A 21,073-nucleotide genomic window follows, 5' to 3' on the forward strand; every position below is an offset into this window, starting at 1 on the left:
TGACACTTTAGAATGAAATGTTCTGATTATACCTGTTAAGTCCATCTGGCACAGTGTGTCATTCAAAACCATTGTTTCCAATGTGATTTTCTGCTTAGATCATGTGTCTGTTGATATAAGTGGACTGTTAAAGTCCCCTACTACTATAGTATGATTATCAATGAGTTTATTTTTGTTATTAATTGATTTATATATTTGGGTTTTTCAACTTGGGGACACAAATATTTACAATTGTTAGATTTTGATGGATAGACCCATTAATAATGATACAATACCCATCATTATCTCTTGCTAAAGTCTTTGTTTTAAAATCTAGTTTGTCTAAAATGTATCAGAATAGGTTAAAAAACATTAAATGGATAAAAAATGGGGATAGATAAAAAATCAGATTGGATAAAAAATGCATTAAAGTGACTGGAAGTCAGTGGACAGTTTAAAATATCACCTGATTTATATTTTTGTATGTTTGTTTCTTCCTTCAAATTTTTATTTAAACTTAATAAACATACAGTGTAATAGTAGTTTCAGGTGTAAGATTTAGTGATTCATCACTTACATACAACATCTAGTACTCATCACACATCTGCCCTTTTTAACGCCAATCACCCATTTAACCCCACCCTCCACCAGCTCCCCTCAAGCAACCCTCAGTGTGTTCTCTATCATTGAGTCTCTCTTATTATTTCCCTTTCTCTTTTTCCTCCATTTTCATCAATCAAGTTGATTATATTCCACATATGACTGATATGGTATTTCTCTTTCTCTGAATTATTTTGCTTAGCATAATACACTAATTCTATCCACATCATTGTAAATGGCAAGATTTCATTCTTTCTTTTTCTAATTTTTATTTAAATTCTAGATAGTTGACATATAGTGTAATACTAGTTTCAGTAGTAGAATTTAGTGATCCATCTCTTGCATATAACACCCAAAGCTCATCATATCAAATGCACTCCTTCATAACCATCACTCATTTAGCCCATCCTCCACCCACCTCCCTTCATCAACCCTCAGTTTGTTCTCTATTGTTGAAAGTCTCTTATGGTTTCCTTCCTTCTCTCTTTTATTTTCCTTCCCATAGAGACATCTGTTTTGTTTCTTAAATTCCACATATGAGTGAAACCATGTGATATTTCTTTTTGTGGCTGACTTATTTGCCTAGTATAATACACTCTAGTTCCATCCACATCACTGTAAATGGCAATATTTCATTCTTTCATGACTAATACTGCATTATATATGTATATACCACATTTTATTTACCCACTCATCAATTGATGGACATTTGGCCTCATTCCATAGTCTGGCTATTGCAAATTATGCTACTATAAACATCAGGGTTCATGTGTCCATTCAAATCAGGTTTTTTTATTCCTTTGTGTAAATACCTAGTAGTACAGGCATTGTATTGTAGGGTAGTTCTACTTTTAACTGTTTGAGGAACTTCTATATGGTTCCAGAGGGACTGCACCAGTTTGCATTCTCACCAACAGTGTAAGTGGGTTTCTTTGCATTCTCACCAATACCTGGTGTTTCCTATGTTGTTCATTTCAGCACTTCTGACAGTTGTGAGGTGGTATCTCATTGTGGTTTTGATTTGTATTTCTCTGATGAGTGATGTTGAGCATCTTTTTATGTGTCAGTTATCCACCTGGATGTCTTCTTTGGAAAGATGTCTATTCTAGTTTCTGCCCATTTATTAACTGGATTACTTGTCATTTTCTGTTCTGAATGATAGCTTTGCTGGATAGAATATTCGTGGCTGCACATTTTCCCCATTAGGCACACTGAACATATCAAGCCACTCCATTCTGATCTGCCAAGTTTGTGTGGAGAGATCTTCAGCCAGCCTCATGGGTCTTCCCTTGTAAGTTATGGAATTCTTTTGTCTTGCTGCATTTAGCATTTTTTTCTTCATTGCGATATTTTGTAAGTTTAAATATATCTTGGTGTTGGCCTGCTTTTGTGGATTTTGATGGGACTTCCCTGTGCCTTCTGAACTTGGCAGTCTGTTTCCTTCCCCACATTAAGGTACTTATCTCTGCTCTTGTACTTTCTTTTCTTCTTCTGAGGCTCCTATGATACGAATGTTATTATGGTTTATGGAGTCACTGAGTTCCCTAAGTCTACATTCATGATCTAATATTTTACTTTCCTTCCTTTCAGTTTCATTATCTTCCATAATTATATCTTCTACATCACTTATTCATTCCTCTGCTTCTTCCCTCCTTGTGCTCATTACACTAAGAAAGTTTTGAAACTCAGTTATTCCATTTTTCACTTTTGATTGTTTTTTTTTAATTCTTTTATCTCTGTGGTATAGTCTCTCTGAAATATTCCATCCTTTTCTCAAGCTAGAGAATATACTTATAATTGCTGCTTTAAATTCTCCATCAGGCATATTATTTATATCTGTTTTGATCACATATCTGTGACCTTTCTTGTTCTTTCCTTGGGGGTGAATTCCTCCATATTGGCAATATGTTTAGGTCTCTGCATACTTCTGTGTGTTAAAAAGCCTGTTCTCTTTCCAACTCCTGAGAGTAATGGCTTTGTGAAGAAGAGATTAAATAGTGTCCTGAACCTGGCACTTTAGGGAGCATTTCTGGTGTGTGCTACATGAACTCTGCTGCTGTGTTTTGGCTGCTTTATCTCTCTGCTCAGTCCTCTGCAGAGGCACTCCTTGCCTGCAGTATACACTGTTTGGACCCTAATCAGAGTGTGGCAAGTTTAACTAGGTGTTCTCTGGTCTGCTTGTTAAATGAGACTGATGCTATTTCCACTAGAACTGAAGACTTTCAGAACTCTATGGTCAGGAGACGTGGCACATGCAGAGGTTTCTGTTGGCCTTATGGAAAAGGGGCCTTTCAACTATGTTTCTTAAAGACAAGTTATCACTTACTAGAGCATTGAAACTCACAAATGAAAAAATATAGTTGAAATTTAAAATTCTTACAATCAGAAGTGGGACATCAACAAAATAGCAAAATAGGAACTTTCTACCATCTTCCCCCAAAGAACACTGAGTGTGACACAACCAACAGATAACAGTGCCTTTGTGCACCCTGGCAGTCCAGCAGAGAAGTCCCAGCACACCATCAAAGCAGAGACCAATTCAAGATTGACACCCTGAGGAACAGCTGCCTTTTACTCCTCAGGTCACACCTATTCCATACAGGAAGGGCTTAGCAACAAAAGAGATTTTCTCAGTCAGTGACTTCTACTTTGGGGAAATTGGGAACATGTGAGTGAACACCCTGATTCCTAGCTGTGCAGAATGCTTGTGTACTATTAGTAGGAATGTAAAACTGCTGAAGCACCATGGAAGACCATATGGAGATTACTTAGAAAAATACTTGGGGTATTTATCTGAAAAAAAATTAAAACACTAATTTGAAGAGATATATGCACCCCATGTTCATTGCAGCATTATTTACCAATATAGCCAAGACATAAGTGTTCATAAAGAAAATGGGGTATTATATGTAAAAATGTAATTATTCCACCATTTAAAAATGGAATTTCTCCACTTGTGACAACATGGATGGTTACTGAAGGTGTTATGCTAAGTGAAATATGTCAGACAGAGAAGGACCAATACCATATGACCACACCACTGTGGGAAATCTTAAAAAAAAAAAAAAAAAAAGCTCACAGACACAGAAAACAGAGCGGTGATTTCCAACATGGGTTTGGGTGAAATAAGTGAAGAGGGTTAAAAACTGTTAAATAACAATTAACTCATTACAATCTGAGTTAAAGAATTGTGACTGTAGTTAATAATACTATATTGCATATTTGATAGTTGCTCAGAAGTAGATCTTAAAAATCCTCATCACAAGAAATAGAAATTAATTTGTAACTATGGATGTTCACTAGACATGATGGATGGATATTCACTAGACATGATGGATGGATGTTCACTAACTTATTGTTATGATCATCATCTCCCAACATTTACAAATATTAAATAATTTTGTATGCACGTGAAACTAATATACATCAATTATACTTAACTTAAAAATGGCAGGAAGATTACCAAGGAGGAATTTTTTGCCATACCAGATATAAAAATTTATAATAAACATATAATAACTGACAGTAGGTGGCATTGTTGCAGGAAAAGACTCACTAAGCAGTAGAGGAGAACTGAAGACCCAGAAACATATCAGCACCTTCACATGTACACACACACACACACACACACAGGACTTTGATATAATTAAGAAATATAAAGGCATCCATGGAAAAGAAAAAATATTTTAGTGAATTAAACTGAAATTTGGTCACAGATGGAAAAACAAATTTGGATGCCCACACTCCCCCACACACATTAATTAATTCCAGGTGTATTTAGGGTACAACATTAGATTTTTTAGGGAAAATATATGGATAATCTTTCTCAGTTTGGGGAAAATATTTCTTAAAATTTAATTAAAAGTTTCTTCCATGTTTAAATTTAGGAATTCTGGCCACCAACAGACCCATTTTAAAGTAAAATGGCAAGTAACAACATGAGAGAAAATATTGCAGAGAACACAAACAACAACAGAGAGTTAAAAGCAATTATAAGGACCCCTAAAAAAATGAGAGAAACAGAGAAACAATGACATAGATTCGTTGTCAGAAGATACAAATGAGCTTTTCATAGAAAGACAATTACACATAGCAGAAAGTATATGAGGATATATTCAATTATTAGTTATTTGGAAAATAAAAACCAAGGTCACAGCTTGATAGCATTTATGATATTTCAGTTAGCAATATTTAAAAGTGTGCAATATCAGGTGTCAGAGAAAATGTACAACAATGGAATAATTTATACAAAACTAGGGTAGGGTAAATTGAAAGGGTAGAGTAAATTTTTTTTTTTTTTAATTTTTTTTCAAAGTTTTTATTTATTTTTGGGACAGAGAGAGAAAGAGCATGAACGGGGGAGGGGCAGAGAGAGAGGGAGACACAGAATCGGAAACAGGCCCCAGGCTCCGAGCCATCAGCCCAGACCCTGACGCGGGGCTCGAGCTCACGGACCGCGAGATCGTGACCTGGCTGAAGTCGGACGTTTAACCGACTGCGCCACCCAGGCGCCCCTGAAATTTTTTTAATTTTAATTTTTCTACTTAATTAACTCCTTTTCTCCCTTCAAAATGACAAAATGAAGGAATGGACGTCAGCGATATAGAGAAACAGAGAATCAGCGATATAGAGGACAAACTTATAGAGAATGACAAAGCAGAAAAGAAGAGGGAGATTAAGGCAAAAGAGCACGATTTAAGAATTAAAGAAATAAGTGACTCATTAAAAAGGAACAACATGAGAATCACAGAGGCCCCAGAGGAGGAAGAGAGAGAAATAGGGGTAGAAGGGTTATGTGAGCAAATCATAGCAGAAAACTTTCCTAACCTGGGGAAAGACACAGACATCAAAATCCAGGAAGCACAGAGGACTCCCATTAGATTCAACAAAAACCGACCATCAACAAGGCATATCATAGTCAAATTCACAAAATACTCAGGATAGGAGACAATCATGAAAGCAGCAAGGGAAAAAAATTCCCTAACCTACAAGGGAAGACAGATCAGGTTTGTAGTGGACTTATCCACAGAAACTTGGCAGGCCGGAAAGGAGTGGTGGGATATATTCAGTGTGCTGGATCAGAAAAATAGACAGCCAAGAATTCTTTATCCAGCAAGCCTGTCATTCAAAAGAGAAGGAGAGATAAAAAGTTTCCCAGACAAACAAAAATTAAAGAAGTTTGTGACCACTAAACCAGCCCTGCAAGAAATTTTAAGGGGGACTCTCTGAGGGGAGAAAAGATGAAAAAATAAATAAATAAATAAATAAATAAATACCAAAAGAAATAAAAGATTAGAAAGGACCAGAGAACACCACCAGAAACTCCAACTCTACAAGCGTCATAATGGCAATAAATTCATATCTTTCAGTACTCACTCTAAATGTCAATGGACTCAATGCTCCAATCAAAAGACATAGGGTAACAGAATGGATAAGAAAACAAGACCCATCTATATGCTGTTTACAAGAGACCCACTTTAGACCTAAAGACACCTACAGATCAAAAATCCAAGAACACAGTAGAACAGATCAGTGAAACCAGAAGCTGGTTCTTTAAAAGAATTAACATAATTGATAAACCACTAGCCAGTTTGATCAAAAAAACAAACAAGGGAAATTAAAGGACCCAAATAAATAAAATCAAGAATGAAAGAGATCACAACCAACACAACAGAAATACAAACAAAAATAAGACAATATTATGAGCAATTATATGCCAATAAAATGGGCAATAAGGAAGAAATGGACAAATTCCTAGAAACATACACTACGAAAACTGAAACAGGAAGAAATAGAAGATTTGAATAGACACATAATCAGTATGGAAATCGAATTAGTAATAAAAAATCTGCCAAAAAACAAGAGTCCAAGGACAGATGGCTTTCCATGGGAATTCTACCAAACATTTAAGGAAGGGTTAATTCCTATTCTCTTGAAGGTGTTCCAAAAAATAGAAATGGAAGGAAAACTTCCAAACTCTTTCTCTGAAGCCAGCATTACCTTGATTCCAAAACCAGACACAGACCCCACTAAAAAGGAGAACTATAGACCAATATCTCTGATGAACATGGATGCAAAATTCCTCAACAAGATATTAGCCAACTGGATCCAAAAATACATTAAAAAAAATTATTTACCATGACCAAGTGGGATTTACACCTGGGATACAGGGCTGATTCAATATCTGCAAAACAATGTGATTCATCATATCAATAAAAGAAAGGACAAGAACCATATGATCTTCTCAATAGATGCAGAGAAAGCACTTGACAAAATACAGCATCCTTTCTTGATAAAAAACGCTCAAGAAAGTAAGGGTAAAAGGAGCATACCTCAAGATCATAAATGCCATATATGAATGACCCAATGCTAATATCATCCTCAATGGGGAAAAGCTGAGAGCTTTCAGGAGCAAGGTCAGGAACAAGACAGGGATGTACACTCTTGCCACTCTTATTCCACATAGTATTGGAAGTCTTAGCCTCAGTAATCAGACAACACAAAGAAATAAAAGACATTCAAATCGGCCAGAAGGAGGTCAAACTTGCACTCTTCCCATTGACATGATACTCTATATGGAAAACCCAAAAGATTACACCAAAAAACCGCAAGAACTAATTCATGAATTCAGCAAAGTTGCAGGATATAAACTCAATGCACAGAAATCGGTTGCATTCTTATACACCAACAATGAAGCGACACAAAGAGAAATCAAGGAATCGATCCCATTTACAGTTGCACCAAAAACCATAAAAACCTAGGAATAAATCTAACCAAAGAGATGAAACATCTATACACTAGAAACTATAGAAAGCTTATGAAAGAAATTGAAGAAGACACAAAACTATGGAAAAAGATTCCATGCTCCTGGGTAGGAAGAAAAAATATTGGTAAAATGTCGATGCTACCCAAAGCAATCTACATATTCAAAGCGATCCCTATCAAAGTAACACCAGCATTCTTCACAGAGCTAGAACAAATAATCTTAACATTTGTATGGCACCAGAAAAGACCCCGAATAGCCAAAGCAATCTTGAAAAAGAAAACCAAAGCAGGAGGCATCACAATACCAGACTACAAGCTATACTACAAAGCTGTAATCATCAAGACAGTATGATACTGGCACAAGAAGAGACACTCAGATCAATGGAACAGAATAAAGAACCCAGAAATGGACCTAAAAACGCATGGCAACTAATCTTTGACAAAGCAGGAAAGAGTATCCAATGGAATAAAGACAGTCTCTTTAGCAAGTGGTGCTGGGAAAACTGGACTGTGACATGCAGAAGAATGAACCTGGACCACTTTTTTACACCATACACAAAAATAAACGCAAAGTGGATAAAAGACCTCAATGTAAGACAGGAAGCCATCAAAATCCTCAAGGAGAAATCAGGCAAAAACCTCTTTGATCTTGGCCCCAACAACTGCTTATTCAACACGTCTCCGGAGGCAAGGGAAACAAAAGCAAAAATGAACTACTTGAACTTCATCAAAACAAAAAGCTTCTGAACAGTGAAGGAAACAATCAGCAAAGCTAAAAGGCAACCGACAGAATGGGAGAAGATATTTGCCAATGACATATCAGATAAAGGGTTAGTATCCAAAATCTACAAAGAACTTATCAAACTCAACAGCCAAAAAACAAATAATCCAGTGAAGAAATGGCCAAACGACATGAATAGACACTTCTCCAAAGAAGACATCCAGATGGCCAACCGACAGATGAAAAAATGCTCCACATCATTCATCATCAGGGAAATACAAATCAAAACCACAATGAGATACCACCTCACACCTGTCATAATGGCTAACATTAACAACTCAGGCAAAAACAGATGTTGGCGAGGATGCGGAGAAAGAGGATCTCTTTTGCATTGTTGGTGGGAATGCAAGCTGGTGCAGCCACTCTGGAAAACAGTATGGAGGTTCCTCAAAAAACTAAAAATAGAACTACCCTATGACCCAGGAATTGCACTACTAGGCATTTATCCAAGGGATACTGGTGTGCTGTTTCGAAGGGACACATGCACCCCCATGTTTATAGTAGTACTATCAAAATAGCTTAAGTATGAAAAGAGCTCAAATGTCCATCGATGGGTGAATGGATAAAGAAAATGTGGTGTGTGTGTGTGCGTGTGTGCGCACACACATACACAATGGAGTATTACTCGGCAATTAAAAACAATGAAATCTTACCATTTGCAACTACATTGATGGAACTGGAGGGTATTATGCTAAGAGAAATGAGACAGTCAGAGAAAGACAAAAATCATATGACTTCACTCATATGAGGTCTCTAAGACAAAAAAACAGATGAACATAAGGGAAGAGAAACAAAAATAATATAAAAACAGGTAGGGGGACAAAACAGAAGAGACTCATAAATATGGGGAACAAACTGAGGGTCGCTGGAGGGGTTGTGGGAGGGGGGATGGGCTAAATGGGTAAAGGGCATTAAGGAATCTACTCCTGAAATCATTGTTTAACTATATGCTAACTAAATTGGATGTAAATTTTTAAAAAGTAAAAATAAAATTAAAATTAAACAATAACAAAAAAAGAAATCAGTTGCATTCTTATACATTAATAGTGAAGCAACAGAAAGACAAATAAAGAAACTGATCCCATTCACAACTGCGCCAAGAATCAGAAAATACCTAGGAATAAACCTAACCAAAGTTTTAAAAGATCTGTATGCTGAAAACTATAGAAAGCTTATGAAGGAAATTGAAGAAGATACACATAAATGGAAAAACATTCTGTGCTGATAGATTGGAAGAATAAATATCGTCAAAATGTCATACTACCCAAAGCAATCTACACACTCAATGCAATCCCAATCAAAATTGCACCAGCATTCTTCTCGAAGCTAGAACAAGCAATCCTAAAATTTGCATGGAACCACAAAACATCCCGAATAGCCAAAGCAATATTGAAGAAAAAAAAAGCGGGAGGTATCACAATCCCACACTTTAGCCTCTACTACAAAGCTGTAATCATCAAGACAGTATGGAATTGGCACAAAAACAGACACATAGATCGATGGAATAGAATAGACTCCAGAATTGGACCCGCAAATGTACAGCCAACTAATCTTTGACAAAGCAGGAAAGAATATCTAATGTAAAAAAGACAGTGCCTTTAACAAACGGTGCTGGGAGAATTGGACAGCAACACGCAGAAGAATGAAACTAGACCACTTTCTTATACCATTCACAAAAATAAACTCAAAATGGATGAAGGACCTGAATGTGAGAAAGGAAACTATCAAAACCCTAGAGGAGAAAGCAGGAAAAAACCTCTCTGACCTCAGCCGCAGCAATTTCTTACACGACATATCTCAAAAGGCAAGGAAATTAAAAGCAAAAATGAACTATTGGGACCTCATGAAGAGAAAAAGCTTCTGCACTGCAAGGGAAACAATCAACAAAACTAAAAGGCAACCCATGGAATGGGAAAATATATTTGCAAACGACATATCAGATAAGGGCTAGTATCCAAATATATAAAGAACTCACCAAACTGCAAACCCGAAAAACAAATAATCCAGTAGACAAATGGGAAGAAAACATGAATAGACACTTTTCTAAAGACACCCAGATGGCCAAAAGGCACATGAAAAGATGCTCAACATCACTCCTCATCAGGAAGGATGAGATCAAACCACACTGAGATACCACCTCATGCCGGTCTGAGTGGCTAAAATGAACAAATCAGGAGACTATAGATGCTGAAGAGGATGTGGAGAAATAGGAACCCTCTTGCACTCTTGGTGGGAATGCAAACTGGTGCAGCCACTCTGAAAACAGTGTAGAGGTTCCTCAAAAAATTAGAAATAGATCTACCCTATGAGTCAGCAATAGCACTGCTAGGAATTTACCCAAGGGATACAGGAGTGCTGATGTATAGGGGCACTGGTACCCCAATGTTTATAGCAGCACTTTCAACAATAGCCAAATTATGGAAAGAGCCTAAATGTCCATCAACTGACGAATGGATAAAGAAGATGTGGTTTGTATATGCAGTGGCACACTACTTGGCAATGAGAAAGAATGAAATATGGTCTTTTGTAGCAATGTGGATGGCACTGGAGAGTGTTATGCTAAGTGAAATAAGTCAGGAAGAGAAAGACAGTTACCATATGTTTTCACTCATATGTGGATCCTGAGAAACTCAACAGAAGGCCAGGGGGGAGGAGAAGGGTGGGTAGTTACAGACAGGGAAGGAGGCAAACCATAAGAGACTCTTAACAACTGAGAATAAACTGAGGGTTTGGGGGGAGGTGGGGGAAGGGAAATTGGGTGATGGGCATTGAGGAGGGCACCTGTTGGGATGAGCACTGAGTGTTGTATGGAAACCAATTTGACAATAAATTTCATGTAAAAAAAAAAAACCTAGGTAATGCCTATATTCCTTCAACTTTATTGATGCCTTACCCACTAAAAAAAGTTCAATTAAATGTGTTAATTATTATCAATAGGATTTACAATCTTCAATAGTGAATTTAATACATAAATAAATTTATCTCTGAAATTAATTTCCATGGAGGAAATCTAAAGAATAAAATAAATACAAGATGAAACCCAATCTGTAGGAAACCTTTCTTAAAATAGTTATTTGGATAAGCCTTTGACCATATTTCAAGATTTGTTAATTACCTCTGTGGGCACTAGTCCCCATGGTCTACACCATGTACACATCCTAGCCTTCATGTCCTACATAAACACTTCTTAGAGCACACATATACCAGAGAAGGGCGCTCCTTGTTTAACTGGGCAGAGATCCACCTACAAATGTGTCTCACAGGAGTCCTCACTAAAAGACTAGAAATATCCTATTAAAAACATTTAACAAACCAGATTCATGAACTTTTTCACCAGTCCCACATCTAGTTTTTCTCCAACATCCACATTAAATAAGACTTCACTGAATCTTCGCTCAGCTATTGCATTTAAACTCAAATGTGGTTGTAAAGTTAATACAAGAAAGCGGTGGCTCATCATACTTCATGGACTCAATAACTTCCAAACAAGAATCCTTCTGTTTACCTGTGAAATGAAGGCTCATCACTATGGGAACAAGGGTATCTTTGGGCTACATAAGAACATGACAGCTGTGAATCCTTCCCTCCTGAAATGTAAATACATTCCAATTTTATTTCTAGTTTTTTCTCCACATCATTACCTTCAAACTATGTTCAAATATGTGTGCTTCATTTGTCTTAACTTTTACAGAACAAACTAAATGTAAGTTCATGCTATGCTGTTAGAAACCGAAATCCATACCATGGAAAATGAAAACGTATTTCAGTAAAAACATAGCACTCCTCTTTTTAAACATCTGTTTCTTCTACTTGTGCTCTCTCATTTTTAATATCACAATGACTTTTAATTAAAATTACAATAAGAGCTAAAAGTTGAGACCATGGATTAAACCAATATGGAAAATGGTTACAAGCATAAATGAAAGTCCTATATTTTGATTCACTACATTAAATTACATAAGGTGTAATTTCTGGCTTGACACTTTCAATAAGGAGAGCTTGGGCCTTATGTGACCCAAAGCTTAAACTGAACCAATAATGTTTTTCACCTGCTAAACCTACTTAATATATATTTTGGAAACTGTGTGTGCATCATGGATGCTCACTGCTTTCTTCAATGATATAGCACATATGCAATACTGTGTTCACTTCTCAACTAATTGAAGGCATTTAATAAATCATGGTGAGTCCAATGGATAGCAACCAGAAAAGCATGGTAATTAAACTTCATACAGTGTAACAGCTGACAACCATCTATTAAAAAATATATATAAAAAACAACATATAAAAAATTCTAATGAGCCAAACTAAATAATATTGTCTAGGGATGCATGATTGGGTAATCACACTATTAAAACACAAGGAGGTGATTACTATAAACATGAGGATAATGGATATTTTGGGGGACAGGCAAGGGTAATGATTGGGACAAGACACAAAGAAAAGCTCCTGGGATTCTTGGAAGGGTTCTATTTCTTGACCTGCATGTTGGTTATAGGAATATTCACCTTAATTCAGTGAGTTTTTGCTTTTTTCTGTATCTATGTTTCACTTTATAATAAAACTGTTTTTTAAGAAGCCATGTTTAATTCACCTATTCCATATTATTTCCAGAATAAATAAAAACAGGCAGTTCCTGGGTGTTAAAGAGGCATCTCTGAGCTCAACATAAGGAGAAAGTATGAGCCCTTGTTAAAGGACAGTTAGGAAGCTATGAAAACAGGAATTGTGTGAATATTCAGTAGAAAACCTCCTTCATAAGACAAAAGGCTGGATAATGGTTTCTGAGTCTATTTCAACTCTAAAATTCTATGGCCTTCTCATTTCCAACACTATCCCAACCTAATGTGGTCAAGAAAAGCCGACTGCATTTTGTAATCAAGGCATTTGAGAAGCTTAAGTCCCCTTTCCTCTTCTACCTAGGAGTTTATCAGTTTAGTATGTACATTGTGGGTACTTTTGTGTACATGTGTGTCTGTGCATTTAAAAACTATGCAAACAGAAAATTTTAAGCATTCCATTTTAGGTCTAGACCATCATGGTAAAATTACCAGTGGGAAAAATGAAGACAGTAAAGAAAAAATAAAATAATAATAATTTGTGAGTAGGTGAATACAATGTTAAAATTTTAGAATTAAATATGAACCAAGCACAGTTGCTAGTTTTTTCACAAATACTAGTCCTCATAACCTCCCTTTGTTGAATATCATTACTTTCGCTGAATATATAGAGAAGCTGGTGTACAAACACATTACATAACTGGGGCGCCTGGGTGGCTCAGTCAGTTAAGCGTCTGACTTCAGTTCAGGTCATGATCTCACAGTCTGTGAGTTCGAGACCTGTGTGGGATTCTGTGCTGACAGCACAGGCCTGAAGCCTGCTTCAGATTCTGTGTCTCCCTCTCTCTCTGCCCCTCCCCTGCTCATTCTCTGTCTCTCTCTGTCTCAAAAATAAATTAAAAAAAAAAAAAACACGTTACCTAACTGTCCAAGGACTCATTACTTCCAAGTACTAAAGCTGGGATTTGACTGACACTAAGCTCTGAGTCTACATTCTGTGCAGTTAAGCCTTATGCTCAACTTAGGTGATATCCTACCATATACAAATGTCACATTCATTATTTAAATTAAATTTCCATTTCCTAGTGAGAAAAAATATATTCCTATTTCTTACCATTTGGTAATAACAGCTCCTTCATCATGATTATAACACTTTTAGGTTCTAACTAAAATGCTTGTAACAATGATATACTGTATATAACTTGCTTATTTTGTTTTAATATCTGCAAATAAAGATTATTTTTCCTTGGTTCCAAACACACTATGAATATAAAAACATTAGTTCTGAAGTTCACAGTCAGAAATTATCTACAGAAAAAACTATAAACCAAAAATTAAAAATTAAAATAAATTAGTGGGCTAATTCAGTCATTGAACATTCCAGCTATTTAATGATATGATAAAGTCTTCAAAGAGTGAAATGTATGTATACTTTATCCCTTTTCTATATTCTTTCAGAATTGAAATGAATTTTTATCTATAGAGTTCTGAAGCAACCAGAGGATCAACTCATAATATTGGTAAATTCCATGGGAAAAAACAACTTGCTGATTATTTAATGAACTGCTTTTTGTTCAAGTTACCTATCTGCCAATCCTGCTGAATGGCCCGGTGAGTAGGAGCTAACACAGGTTGTTGATGTGTGTATGTAGTAACCAAATGATTCTGGAATTAGTTCAATTTTTAACTCTGCAACAAATCAGTAAGTCTATTTAAGAGGTATAATAGCAGTAATGAAAGATATTCTAAGAAATACAAGGCCACTGTACATGTGAATAATGGTTAAAAAGAAGGATTTTTTTTCTTGGCAACAAAAACACATTCACAAAAAAAAAAAAAAGGACTAAATAGTGAAAAAGTCCAAAATTGATACAGGAACAGCAGTGTCTGAAATGTTGAAGAGGAGGGAAATATTAGGAGGAGATTGATGGTGAGGGTGAAGATAATGCCTGGAATGCAGACATATGCAAGTGATTATGGAAAGGGACTCTACTACCAAATGGTGGAGTTTGTCACAATAAAATTGCTCATTTAATGTTTTACCTCAAACTCCTCTCCTTTGATAAGGGAAAAATTTGTCATGATCAAGTAATGTTTACATCATGATTTAAAGAAGGAACAACTCAAACTATGTTCCACTCCTAAATTATATCATTAAATTTATGGATTTATTGCTTACCCAGAAAACATGGAAACATAGGCATAATGGCATATTAAGCCTTTTCAATGATTTGCAATTCGGTGTGAATGGGTTTACCATATTATTTTTATATTTTTTTATTTTTAATGTTCATTTATTTCTGAGAAAGAGAGAGACAGAGAGATAGCACAGGAGTGGGAGAAGGGCAGAAAGAGGGAGACACAGAATCTGAATCAGGCTCCAAGCTCTGACTTGTCATCACAGAGTCTGATGCAGGGCTTGAATTCTCAAGCTGTGAGATCATGACCTGAAGTCAGACACCTAACCAAGTGAGCCACCCAGGCACCCCTACCATATTATTTTCAGAACGACTCTGGTTATGATTACAGAGAGAGCCTTTGAGCACTGACACAGAGGTGTTAAAAGAAGTGTTCTTCATGGGAGAAAGCACACAACAAGTGAATTTGGATACTCACGGCAAATTTGAGAGTTTAATTTCTACCTAAGGCAGACACTATTTTTTATTACCATGGTATTGTCTCCTAGACTTTCATAAAGAGCCATGGACACAAACAATGGAAGTTCAATAACAGATTTCATCCTGCTGGGGTTTTCTGATTGGCCCCAATTAGAACACATCATCTCTGGGATTGTCTTCATCTTCTATATTGTGACTCTGGTAGGAAACACAACCATCATTCTTGTGTCTAACCTAGACAGCCAGCTCCATACTCCCATGTATTTCTTCCTATCCAATTTGTCTTTTCTGGATCTCTGTTATGCAACTAGCATCATCCCACAGATGTTGGTTAATCTATGGGGTCCAACAAAGTCTATTACCTATGGAGGATGTGTGCTCCAATTCTTCTTTGCCCTTGACTTTGGAGCCACAGAATGTCTTCTCTTGGCTGTGATGGCCTATGACCGCTATGCTGCTGTTTGTCAACCTCTTTACTACACAATAATAATGCACCCTCAGCTTTGCCAGAAGATGGTGCTCACCGCCTGGTTAGGTGATCTTGGTAGTGCCTTCATTCTTTGCTCCTTGACTTTGAAGTTGCCAAGATGTGGGCACCGGGAGGTCAATAATTTTTTCTGTGAGATGCCAGCATTGCTCAAGATGGCTTGTGTCTACTCAAAAGTAATGGAGGTCATCGTCTTTGCTCTTGGAGTGATATTACTTCTAGTACCTCTATCACTAATTCTCATCTCCTATACAGTTATCACTCAAGCTGTCATGAGGATCAAGTCAGTGGCAAGGTGGCGTAAGGTTCTTAATACATGTGGTTCCCACCTCACAGTAGTAACTCTTTTTTATGGAACAATCATTTATATGTACATGAAGCCACAGAACAGCACATCCCAAGACGAGGGGAAATTCCTTACTTTCTTTTACACAATCGTCACACCCACCCTTAACCCTCTGATCTATACTTTAAGAAACAAAGATGTAAAATGTGCAGTAAAGAGAATACTGTGGGTAGAAAAATGGTCATCAAATTCATGAGTTACATGGAAGAGAGATAAAGAAATAATATTGACTTTTACCAACAGAAGATGAATTTATGCATTTATGCAAAGAGCATTTACTGGGTGTTTACCTTGTACCAAGGTACATACCTTGTACCAAGGTACATACCTTGTAAATAAGTAGAAAGTGAGAGATACAGACATTTAAAGAAAATTCAATTTATATACTTGAAAAACCTTCAAGACTAATCTGTAACTACAGATAAATAAGAATATAATTATGAAAAGTGTTTAAGTACAGTAGTAAACATATGTACAAAATATTAAGAAAATATTTCACATGGAAATTTATTTTAATGTCGGATTACACTGGGCACTGATTTTTTTTCTCCCCAGACTTGCCACTTTTATGGGAAATAACATTCACTTTCATCCACCTGACACTGCCAGTGGGGTCTTTGTGGTGTAGACCAACTGCCCACCAATACCTGTTCCACCTTCTTAAGTTCTAATTGGTCACAGGGCCGCCATCCTAAATATCACATTTTGGAGCCTGTCCTCCACCAACACAATGTTGGGAAAGCAAAGTGTGCAACCCCTCGGTTATCTTCTCAAATATGAAGCCATTTACTCTCATCCTTCCTCCTGCTCCTGCAGGCTGGACTGTGAATGTGGAGGGTTTCTATTTTTGCCAAAAACCCTAAGAGAGAATGGAACAATAATATGGAAACAGAACCATCCCATCAGTAGAGAAATGCTTCCAGACTATTACAAGAGAAAAATCTTCTAATTATCTTATATTAATGAAGTCACTTTATTTTGGGGTTTCTCTGTTAGAGAAACTTAACTTTTACCCTTCATGGCCTGATAAGGAGTTGTGGATTTTTCTTATAAGGTAGTGTTGGTCCTTGGACCAGCATCAACAACATCACTTAGCAATTTATCAGAAAACACATGCTTAGGCCCACCTCAGACCTACAGAACAAAACACAGGATGGCCCCAGCAACTGATGTTTTTTAACAAACATGAGAGGTGATCAGGCTAAAGTTTGAGAACCACTATTACAGAGAATAGAGAGACATCGAGTCTCTAAACCAAAAATTAATGTTTTAGAGGTTTTAATTAATTTCCTACCTATAGATGGGTCAAAGGAGGGGGTAATGTTTTCTCAATGTTCTTAGATAAAAGAAATGGAGGACATGAAATTTTTGCCTAAATGAAATCTTTACAAAGTGTTATTCTTTATTTCATACTATCTTCTTGCTCTTTGGTTTTATAATGTTCCTTCTTTTATTGAATCATTGTGACAGTAGATAGGAATTTTTTCAAAGGGGCTTGATGCTCTTATTTCAAAAAACAAAAATTTAGCATTCATGATTTTCCCACATTTTTTAAACTTTATTTTATTGGCAAATATATTCAAGCTCTGAGGATATATATGTTGAAGAAAAAAAATATTTCCCTTCTCTGTAAGTTGACCATTTCAGAGATAGGAAATCCTCTACATGTGAGAGTCCTCACATTTACTATGCCCTTGTTTTGTGATTTCAAGGTCAAGTAAGCCACTCCATCTACCTGGAGTATTTGGGTGGGGCTAGATGCATTGTAAGGGTTAGTGATGTTTTCTCTCCCATCCTTAAAACTTCTGGTTCCCAGGTTTCCACGGTGAAAACTCTACACCTTTATTTTAAATTTTTGATTACCTTTTAGGGCGTAACTTTAAAATTGCCAGGTGTGTAAGTCTTGCAACCCATGGAGCTTAAACCCTGTAGTTGTAAAAGTCAACAGGTTGGGTTCTGGGAGACTCCAAAGGCAGTGGGGCTACTCTTGGAGAGAAGGCAGGGAAAACAGCCTGAGGACATACATCTTGGAAACAGAGACTTGCAGAGAGTCTGGGGCACACTGTGGGGAGATTATTTGCTCCTTTTGGAGCATGCCCAAGAGAGGCAGCATTCACAGAGAGACACCTCAAAGAACAAGGAAACTGACAAGAACCATTTCCTCCCCATGTCCCTCAGTATGAGCACAGGGCCATCTGTGGGATTGTGGGATTGTGCCTTCAGTCCCTACCTAACTTGCTTACAGAAATCCCAACAAACCCCCATGCTCTGGTGGAAATGTCCTTCCCAGACATATTTGCCTCACTCCTAGCATGGCAAACACCCTCCCCCAGAAGACTGGCCCAAATCCCTGTCGACACCATGTCTCCCATCATGAGAGTTTTACAGGGCATCAGTTCCAGCAACAGTGGCAACAGGCTTCATTTCACAAGCAGATCAGAGGGTGGACAAAGCACACTTTAAAGACTCCCTGAAGTGCCTGGCCCTGAGGAACAAGGGACACAACACTGCAGGACACTACAGGACCTCATCTTCCTAAGTCCATTCCCTCAAGAACAGCACTCATAGCTGACTTTCCTAACACAGAAAAGCAAGCCCAGAGACTTAACAAAATGAGAATACAGAGGAATTTGTTCTAAATGAAAGGACAGGACAAGGCCATGACCAGACAGTCAAATGAAACAGATATAAGTAACATACCTGATAGAGAATTTAGAGTAATGATCATAAGGATACACACTGGACTTCAGAAGAGTGTAAGACATGAGTGAGGTCACAAACACAAGGTAAAGAATAACAGGAGAGATAAAGGGCTCAATAAATGAAAATGAGAAACACATTTGACCAAATGAACAGCAGGATGGAAGAAGCAGAGGAGCAAATTAATGACATAGAAGACAAAGTAATGGAAAGTAATAAAGTTCAACAAAATAGAGAAAAATAATTGTACAAAATAAGAATAGATATAGGTAACTAAGTGACTCCATCAAATGTAATAATATTTATATCATAAGAGTCCCTGAAGAATAAAAGAGAGAAAAGGGAGCAGAAAATTTATTTAAAGAAATAATAGCTGAAAACTTCCCTAATCTAAGGAAGGAAACAGACATCCAGATCCAGGAGGCACAAAGAAACCCCAACAAAATCAACAACAGTAGATCTATACATATCACAATTAAAGTGGCAAAATAGAGTGATAAAGAAAAAACTTAAAAGCACCAATATAAAAGAAGATAGTAACATACAAAGGAATCCTCTAGGCTATCAAAGCATTTTCTAGGAGAAACTTTGCAAGCCAGTAGGGAGTGGCATGATATATTCAAAGTGCTCAATGGGAAAAATCTAAAGCCAATGATATTCTATCCAGCAAGGCTAAGATGCAGAATAAAAGGAGAGATAAAGAGAGAGAGAAACCAAGAAATAGGCCCTTAACGATAAAGAACAAACTGATGGTGACCTGCTGATGTGGTAGGGGGAGATATGTAAAATAAGTGTCAGGAATTAAGGAGGGTACTTGCCATGAGGAGCACTGGCTGATGTATGGAATTGTTGAATCATTATATTGTACATCTGAAACTAATGTAACACTGTATGTTAACCATATTGGAATTTAAAGTTTTAATAAAGAAAACCGTAAATCCCCAATTTAAAAAAGACTATTAGAAATAATAAATAGGTAATAGAGATTAAGGAGTGAACTTCTTGTAATGAGCATAGCATCTTATATGGGTGTTGAATCACTGTATTGTACACCTGAAACTAATACCACAATGTATGCTAACAACCTAAATGAAACATAAAATTTTTTCAAAATAAAGCAAAAATCATAGCTATTATTTAATAAAAATAAGAAATAATAAATGAATTCAGAAAATTTCAAGATAAAAAATTAATATACAGCAATTTGTTGTTTCTATGCATTAATAATGCTCTAGCACAAAGAGTGATTAAGAAAACAATGCCATTTACAATTACATCCTAAGAAAAAATTTCTAGAAATAAATTTAAATAAGGAGTTGAAAGACATATACTCTGAAAACTGTAAGACATTTGTGAAATAAATTAAAAGCAACACAAACAAATGGCAGTTATCCCATGCACATGGATTGGAAGAATCAATATTGTTCAAACATCCATAATCTAAAGTAATGTACACTTTTGATGTAATATCTATGAAATTATCAATGTAATTTCATAAAACTAGAACAAAGAATCTTTAAATTTATATGAAACTATGAGAAACCATGAATAGTCAAATAATCTTGAGAAAGAAAAACAAACTTGGAGGTGTCATAATCCCAGGTTTCAAACTATACCACAAAGCTACAGTAATAAAAATAGTATGGTCCTTGGCACAAAACTAGACACATAGATAAATAGAATATGATAGAGAGCCTAGAAATAAACCCATGGTTATATGGCCAATTAATCTACTACAAAGGAGACAAGAATATACAATTGGGAAAAGACAATCTTCAATACATGGTGCCGGGAAAACTGGATAGCTATGTAGAAAAGAATGAAATGAGTCATTTTGTCATACCATATACAAAAAGAAAGACAAAATAGATTAAATTATTTAATATAAGACCTGAAACCATAAAACTGCTAAAAGAAAATATAGGCAGTTAACTCTCGGATATCAGCCTTAACAGTATTTTTCTAGATCTACCTCCTCAGCCAAGGACAACAGCAACAAAAATAAACAATTGTGACTAGACAGCTTTTTCCCAGGAAGGAAACCATCAACAAAACAAAAATACAACCTACTTAATGGTAGAAGATATTTGCAAATGATATATCCAATAAGTAGTTAATAACCAAAATATTAAAAGAATTTATACAACTACACACACACACACACACACACACACACACACACACACATCCATTTAAAACATGGGCAGAATACCTGAGTAGACATTTTTCCAAAGAAGA

The 21,073-nt window shown here is 36.3% G+C and overlaps 1 protein-coding gene across 1 annotated transcript; it reads left to right on the plus strand.

The window, feature by feature from the left end:
• The first annotated feature begins 15,386 nt into the window (after positions 1-15,386).
• LOC122490586 (olfactory receptor 2W1-like) lies at positions 15,387-16,331 on the plus strand. Its single transcript, XM_043593232.1, has one exon. The coding sequence runs from the start codon at positions 15,387-15,389 to the stop codon at positions 16,329-16,331; it is 945 nt and encodes a 314-aa protein (XP_043449167.1).
• The last annotated feature ends 4,742 nt before the right edge of the window (positions 16,332-21,073 follow it).

Source organism: Prionailurus bengalensis, chromosome B2, assembly GCF_016509475.1.
Source record: "Prionailurus bengalensis isolate Pbe53 chromosome B2, Fcat_Pben_1.1_paternal_pri, whole genome shotgun sequence".
Classification (NCBI taxonomy): Eukaryota; Metazoa; Chordata; class Mammalia; order Carnivora; family Felidae; genus Prionailurus; species Prionailurus bengalensis.